We start from the raw sequence: 7,949 nt of genomic DNA, 5'->3' as shown, positions 1-7,949 counted from the left end.
GAAAATACTTTACTGTATATTCCAAGTCTGAGGTTATTTTAATAATCAAACAAGACTTTTAAATAGATGCTGCTATGTTTGCCATTGCAGAGAATGCTACAGTTTGGAAAAGCTTTGTGCAAAGGTTGATGTTTGTGCCCTGGGAATAGTGGATTTGGCTTGCAAATAGGAGCTAAGCAATTACCAAGACTAACGTTAACCAAAACAAAATTATATTGGAATGTAATGGGCTGATCAAAGTTGGTAATGCTGATTAAAGCGGGAAATGGAGGAATGTGTGCTTTTACAAGGGAAAACGAAGAGGAGGAACACTTGCAAATTATTCTTGCTGTCATTGCAGTTGTCAGCAGCAGAGATGAGAGGGTATAGAGCAAATAGTGCCACCTCCTGGCAATGTAATGGAAAGTGTATGCGTGATCTGAGATGGCAGGTACATGTGATACACTTATGGCATGTGTCAGTGATGGATGAGGCAATATGTAGGATTAGTTGCATGTTCTGGAGGAGCAAAATTCTTTTGAGGCATTTGGCCTAAAGAATCTAGAGATGGAAAAATTGAATCAAATCCAAAATGTAGAAAGAAGCTGTCTGTAGATGCCCGCTCGCTCGCCAGCTTTGCTTGTCTTTTGACATCTCAAGCCCTTCTCATTTAACTCTTCTGCCATGGACTTGTGCCTCATGGCACATAAAGCTGTTGGGAAGAGTGGGATTTTAATCATGTTAGCTTGCTTGTTCTGGTCTCTGGATGAACAAAAATGAATGTCTTCCTGAGGTGGTAGATACCCCTGAGGTCTGCCTGGTTAATAGCCTGACCAATTCTACAGTGGTTATGAATCTGGTTTACAGTTGCTCTGGAAGACTCGGCACCTGAATTCTGGTTGGCATGGCTCTACACCATAGTCAGGAATCTCCTCAGGGGTCTCACCTGCCTTGTGTTTTGTTTTTCAGGTGGTACCAGAGAGATTGGGTCTGCTCTTACCAGGATGTGTATGAGGCACAGAAGTATAGAGTCCAAACTCCGGCAGTTCTCAAGGTGAGTGGCTCTGTGCCTGGCCTGGAGCTCGAGGTTGGTTTTTCATTTGCTGCTGGGGGACACCTAAAGCTATTCACCAGCACTGGCTTTTCAGCTGATCTCTGACCATGCCACTGAGAACAGCGGTTGTTTTCTCCCTAGCAACACACTAGCTGTTGTGACCATGCAGGATTTCACTGCGTGTTCTGGGGACTTGAGTTTGTCACCTCAAATCTCTGTTGGTTCCTGTTGCTCAGTGCTGAGCAGGCAGATGCTAATGTGACCAACCTGTCTTTGTTTCAGGACTTTAAGCTTTGTCACTAAATTTTAAAGCAGAAGCAAGTGTTGCGCTGCTTCCTCAGCTTACTGAAGAGCCCAAATAACTTGCAGCCAAGAGAGAAACTTTCAGCAAATAAGTATGAAAAAGGCAAATTCCCTCATCCCCTTTTTGCAGTTAAAGTTAGACTGTAGAGGTAATGGGAGAGGATTAACTCACATGTAAGCTGGGCTATACATAAATAACCTACTTCTCTAGTAAGTAGTAGTTTGCATGTGTGCTTTTTTAAACCACACTAAAAAGTTACACTTGACCTGAGGTAAACCAAAGTGATGCTTCCCCATTCGCCTGATGACCCGGTATGTTTTTTCCCTTTTTAAAATTAAGATATTTGTGAAATTCGCTGTGAGGAGACAACTTTAGTCTCTAGTTGCCCCAGAGTAAGCTGTTTAAACGATTCCATCCCAATCTCATTAATTAGTGGAGCATTACTAGTGCTGTATCACGGACTCCACTGGTGAGATGTGAGGCACACCGGTGGGCAGGATGTTGTTCGCTTGCACAACTGCTCTGTCTTCTTGTGTGTATACTTGTGTTATTTATGTTCAGAATCTTCATGGCTGCATGAACCTTTTCAGTCTCCAGACTATTCATTTAAACTGCTCTTTGTGTGACAGACGAGTAGGAGGTAACTGTTTATATTGGCCCTGTTTCAGGTCACTCCTCTGGTTTACGCTCTGTTCCTCACTGTCCTGAACTTCTGTGCAGTAATTCTGGCTATCTTGTGATGTGGATTTGGTTTTTTCTTTTGATCCAGTCCTTTCTTTTGCTTTCTCCAGCGTAAACATTTTTATGTTCTGGTATTTACATTGTGACACTGGTAGCTGTCACAGCAAAAAGTAAAAATACTCCAATATTGACCTTGGCTCTCTATATAAGAATAGGGGCATCTGCAGGATTTGATTGCTCTTTGTGTTTTTTCAACAAAATTAGTGCTTTAATTGACTGTCTGATAAACCCACTTCAAGAACAGATGGAAGAGTGGAAGAAAGTGGCCAATCAACTGGATAAAGACCATGCAAAAGGTAGTTAACAGAGGAAGAATTCTTTAATAGGAGTAAGATTGTAATATCAGCTTTTCTTCCTCTTTTCATGTTTGTACTGGGGAACTGAGTGACTCGCTTAAATATGTATAGCAACTTCTCTTTTCTAAAACATTCCTCTCCCAAAGTGCCTAACACATTTTTAGTCCTTGCATATGCATTTTGAAGCTCTAGTTTGCAGGAGCCCAAGGGATGGGTTGGTTTTCCTAGACTGGGAAGCAGTGACTAGATTTAACTCTGTTAGCCCACCCTCACCTTGTCATCTCCAGTAGTGCTGAGGACTGGGGATGCTGCATCTGTCCCAGCAAAGCCCTGGGGTGTCATTAAATGTAACTAACTGTAAGATCATGTTATGTCTCAGACAGCATCCTCCAGAGAATTCACAGCCCTGTAAAACAGGGCATCATTCAGCATCATTTTATATCTGATGTGATACAGATATGTGCACCCAGAGAATAGGAAAGCTCTGCTGTTGGACATGGGATGCTGAAAGCTGCAGTGCTGATGATGGCTCCAGAGGCTTTCCTGGGGAATGAGCAGGAGGCAGCAAAGTCTTGCACAGTGAAAGCATGCTGGTAGATGCCTTTGGCTTTGCAAGACTTGCAATGGGGATAATAGTCCTCTAGTACAGGGGCTGAAAGCAGGTTACAGTTCACCACTAACCTTTGAAAACTGAAGACTTCTGCTATGTCTGAAAGAAGCAGCATCACCATAGTTTATTTTGGGGAGGGTGAGAATTGGTGGAAAGAAGTGTGCCTGGCCTCCAAAAGAGGATTTGCTTCTTGCCCCACTGTTACTGTGGTCAAACAGAAGCAGCTAAATCAGCAGCTCTTGGAAAGATTTCCACCTTATGCTGTAGCGTGTTAAGCAGGTAGTGAGCAGGAAGGAGGAATCACCTGGGTTCCTGCAGATAGGGGTGGCCCTGGCCAAAGTGGCAGTGAGATTCAGGGTTTAGTGGGTAGACTTGGATGTCGTCGAGGGTGCAGTTGGCCCCAGTACAGTTCCTGTGCCCACCACCAGCCTGCTTCTGTTTTTCCATCTATAGAAGAGTAATAGCATTGCCCTCCTTTGTTAGAGTGTATGTGTATATGTATATACATGCATACATGCCTTTTATCTTTTCTTTTCTTTTTTTTTTAAAGTATCAGTTTTCATATCTGGTACCTTTAGTGTGCCTGGACTAGAGGTGTAATGTTTTGTTCTGGGATTTTAATTCTCCCGGGATTTGCAGCTCATCTGAAAATGGGGACAACTGCAGTGTGCTCTACTTCATCAGAAAGAGCTGGCAATGTGACCCTTCCTTGGGCAAAGACTTAGCACCCTCTCCCTCTGCCTGACTCTCATGCTGGAGAAGGATCACAGGATACTCTCTGCTTTGCCATTTCTGGATACTTGTTTTTGAACACAGATGTTTTGAGAAACCTGTCATCTCTGTTTTCCATTCTTGAGAGTCAAGGAGTCTCTGAAATGAAAAGCACTCTAATTTTGTACTGTGTTCTCAGTTGTTATTTCTGTAAAGGCTTTGTTTATTTGGGAAAGATTTTGGTATGTGAATGTGCTCACACCCTAGAATGTTATATTAAGCCACATGTATAGGCACTATGAAATGCACGTTTTGAGTTGCTTTGATTAATAGTAGCTGTCCTCCTAAAATTTGTAGTCCAATGTCTTTAAACAGAGCCTTTTCTGTGAAAAACACTCATTTTGACATCGAGTATGTTGATAATAGAGACTATGTGGTTTTTTAGAATACAAAAAGGCCCGCCAAGAGATCAAAAAGAAATCGTCTGATACACTGAAGCTACAGAAGAAAGCAAAGAAAGGTAACTTGCTTCATACTTGTACTGCTAAAACCCTTTTGTGCTATGCTCATTGGCAAAGATTGAGCAGGGATAGGACTTTCTATTGTAACAGTTTGGTCCCCTGTAATGCATTCCTGGTATGTACGTGAGCACCAGGGTACAATTACTGTGTGTCATTTAAATCCTATTCTGAAGCTGCTGTCTAATGTTCTTATACAAAAGCCTTAAAACTGTACAAAGTCAATCATGTTTTAAAATAGAGCGCTTGCTGCTAACTTATTCCTGTTAGGAACGTTGCCACTGTAACATGGCTTGTGCAGATACCTGTAAAATCTTCTAGAATCTTTTGGAATAATAGGAAAAAAAGCCATTATGTAAATGTTCTGTAACTATGAACATTTCTCACTGTTCTCCCTTTCTACCACCTTTCTGCTTGATTATTTTTTTAACGTCCTATAATCTCCTAAACCTTACCTTATCCCTCAGTGTGAGAAGGTGGCATGGGTTGTTGTCAGGAGGAGGGCACTTGGCAACCATAGAAAACTAAAGATGAGTAAGAAAGGAAAGGGAGTTCTCCACAAAGGCAATCTGTCTTTTTTAGCAACTGAATCTCAGGCTCCTGTTGCTCTCCCACTACCATCTTGTCACAGGAGTTTCATCTTCACACTAATGGAAACATGCATCACTGGTAGCTGCAGCATTGCCATCACTAAGGGCTTTACTTGGCCAAGTGCAGACCCCACCAGGCTTTGGGAAAATGACAGGGAGCACATACAGAAGCAGACTTTCTGATTTCCTTTCCCGCACTGAGCTCTTCTCAGCTGGGTAGGAAATATGCTTTGAGCAGCTCTCAGCCTGCAGGTTGCAACTTGTCCTTCTCCTCCTGCCTAAAAACTTTCAGCCCAGGGACAAGCAAAATAAATGCTGGGGTGGGGAGTTTCTTGAACCTTTTAAATGGTATAAGTGTAATCCAGAACAGGAGAGCTGTCTGACTGTCCTTCCCAAATAGGTGAGTCAATAATTACGCTGGTAGAAAGCCACATGACTGGGAAACTGCTCTTGGGTTTTAGCTGACTTTAGATGAGGGATGAGGAAGGGAGAAGTTGAAGCCAGCAAGAGGGAGCTTAGCTCAGTAGGCTCTGTGTGTCTGTCTGTCCTTGGAAAAGTTCAGTGTTTTAAATCAAAATGGTCACCTTTAGGGGGACCTGATTTTTTGTGGTATGGTTTTATTTTGGGGTGATGTGTAAGTCTGTTTCTCATTTTGTGTCATGAATTTTCTGACTCCAGACCAACAGCTTTATTCCCTTTCTCCTCCCCACCACCCCTCTTTTCTAGCCTCATTGCTTTTTGTCCCCATGTGATGCAAACAACCCCTCAGTGCATGGTAGTGAGAGCTGAGAAAAGCATGTCTGTGATCTGGGAAGAAAGAATCATTTTTTGAACCTGTTTCTGTGCATTGACAGCTATTTGGCTCCATCTCCCTTTTATCCTGCTTCTGAGTATTGAGTAAACCAATCTGCAGTCTTGGAGGAGGAGACAGCATTTTCTGTAAGGTGGGAAGAGGAGAGAGAAGCACTTAAAGCTTTCTGGAAATAAACCCCCACTCTTCTCATACTGCAGTTGCCAGGTTGTCTGTCAGTGGTGGTTAAAGCAAGTAGACTTCCTCCTTGAAGTTTCTGTCTCCCTCCCCAAATGTGTGCAGTGTCTAGCAATGAGGGTCAGCACACTGGTGTCTTGTCCTCCTTCAGGATTAAACATCTTTGTGCAGGGAGTGGAACAGGCCTCATTTTGCTGTCATTTTTATAGCAGCCATGCTACAATTGAAGTATTTTTTCCTCTTTTTTAATGTCATTCCCTTGCTTAATTTTGCTGTTCTGACATGCTTTTGGAGTTGGTAATGAACCTGCTGTATTTCTGTGCTGCCTCCCTTGGAACTGCTGTCACAGAGACACGTGGCGTAGTTGGGGCCAGAGCGCAAGCCCAGGGGGACTCGGTGGGGTTAAAGCTGGTTGCAGAGGGATGTACGCAGGGAAGGGGGAAGTGATGAACACTCTCAGGTAGCCAGTACAGGGGAAGGGAGGAGCTGCAATGTTTTTGATGAGTTGAGGGTTGTTCTTGTGGCCCCTGGGGAAGAGAGATGCAGTGAGGCGTTGAGGCTCATGTGGCTGCGAGAATGAAAGCTGGCCCTGTGGGTTCCCAGCATGAGCAGGTGGGAGGAAGTTCTTGTCTTCTTGCAAGTCACCTACAGAGGTTAAATACAGAAGAAAACAAAGTAGCAGATGCTTTTTCCCTTCTTCTCCTTTCTGATCCCTACCTTAAAGAACTAAAGCGTTGGTCTAAGTGCGATGTCAGATGTTGTGAAAACTATTTTGTATGCACCCACCTTGACAGATTGTTTAATGTGCTGTCTGGTGAAGTTATGTTGCTTTTGCTGTCACTGAGGGATAAAAAAAAATCTAAAATCATCAAACTGCAGTAGTGATTCTGCTTTAGGTCACAGATGAGATTTGGACTATGGGCAGGATGAAACTGTCCTGGCAGGCATGTGGCTGAGTGCATGAATGTCTTACTGTGTCCTCAACTCTCCTGCTTCCTTGTTGCTCAGACTTAACGTTTGTTGTTCTGTTCTTCCTCAAGCAGGACCTGTCCCTTTCATTTTTCTGTAAAGTTACTGACTCACCTGTGGGAACTCTAAACCAACCCTTTCATTTCCTTCCTAGTGCTTGTAAGACTGTTCTTGAATTAACCTTATGATCTGTGGGCAAGTGAGATGTTTGCTGAATTCTGCCTTCACTTAAGTACTGTGCATGCTACTAAAAACCACCCCGCAAGCTTTTTCTGCTGTGACTGGATGGGAAAGTGGTTTTCTCCTGCTTTGGGCAGTTTCAGATCTGGGAACTCAAATACAACCCTCTGCTTTTCTCATTCGTGTCATGGCAGTGGTGTCTTCTCTCCCTTCCACATCAGGCTGCTGAGGCTCCCGCTTGTAGCCAGTGTCTGCAGCATCCCAAGGGTGTTTGGGAGAGGGCCATGGGCTGCATGGCTTGTCCTGACAGGAGCACCACAAGGTTGGGCACCCCACTGTAGCACTGTAAGAGGCTGATACGCTGGGATTCGCCTGGTCTTTGTCTTATGTATAGTCTCTTTGTTCTGGTTCCATGTGGCCAAGTTGAAAGTTCAGGCTGGGCATTTAAAATCATTTCTTAGAAATTATGTTTGCGGGGCAGGTGTGTTAATTGCAGTGAAGGTGTTTCCAAAGCTTGAAGTGATGGGGAAAACGCCAAGCTTTCCCAATTAACCAAAAAGGTGTTAGGTGTCCTTTTTGGAAGTTTGCAAGAGCCTGTCTGGTAAAATGACAAGTCTGTGTGTAAATGAAGGGCTTGCATTCAAAAGACCTTACAGGGATCATTTTCCTTCTTTTTGTTGTCTTCAACTATTAAAAAGATGAGCCCATATGTAGTCTAAACATATGAAGTCTAAGTAGGATCTTGGTGCACCTCCCAGATCCATGCAGTCCCTGGGGGTGACATGGTGGTCTTTGAGGTGCATCCTTTCCTCACACTTTTGTTTCCAAGGGAAACAGGCTCACAGGACTTGTTGCCCACCCCAGCACTGAAGCTTAGCTCTTATCTGAACAGATGAAGCTATGTAGTGCTTGGAACTGCATACCTCTTCTAAATTGCTCTTTGTTTTCAGACAAACACTGGACATCAGAAGTCAGCCCAGCAAACCTGAGTCAGCAGGATAATTATGCA

General features: G+C 43.6%; 1 protein-coding gene across 1 annotated transcript in view; it reads left to right on the top strand.

Moving 5' to 3' along the window:
- Positions 1-948: 948 nt before the first annotated feature.
- The window catches only part of MTSS1 (metastasis suppressor 1), a gene marked incomplete at its 5' end in the record, with an annotated part of 33,169 nt that continues 26,168 nt past the window's right edge, over positions 949-7,949 (top strand). The window contains 3 exons of the mRNA XM_010011957.1: positions 949-1,033; positions 2,283-2,374; positions 4,141-4,215. Of these exons, the coding sequence (XP_010010259.1) occupies positions 949-1,033; positions 2,283-2,374; positions 4,141-4,215 (252 nt within the window). The remainder of the gene's footprint in view (positions 1,034-2,282; positions 2,375-4,140; positions 4,216-7,949) is intronic.

The sequence above is a fragment of the Nestor notabilis genome, unplaced genomic scaffold, assembly GCF_000696875.1.
Source record: "Nestor notabilis isolate BGI_N333 unplaced genomic scaffold, ASM69687v1 scaffold3923, whole genome shotgun sequence".
In the NCBI taxonomy this organism is placed as follows: Eukaryota; Metazoa; Chordata; class Aves; order Psittaciformes; family Psittacidae; genus Nestor; species Nestor notabilis.
The sequence above is the reverse complement of the archived record's forward strand: the minus strand, read 5'-3'. Positions and strand labels throughout refer to the sequence as shown.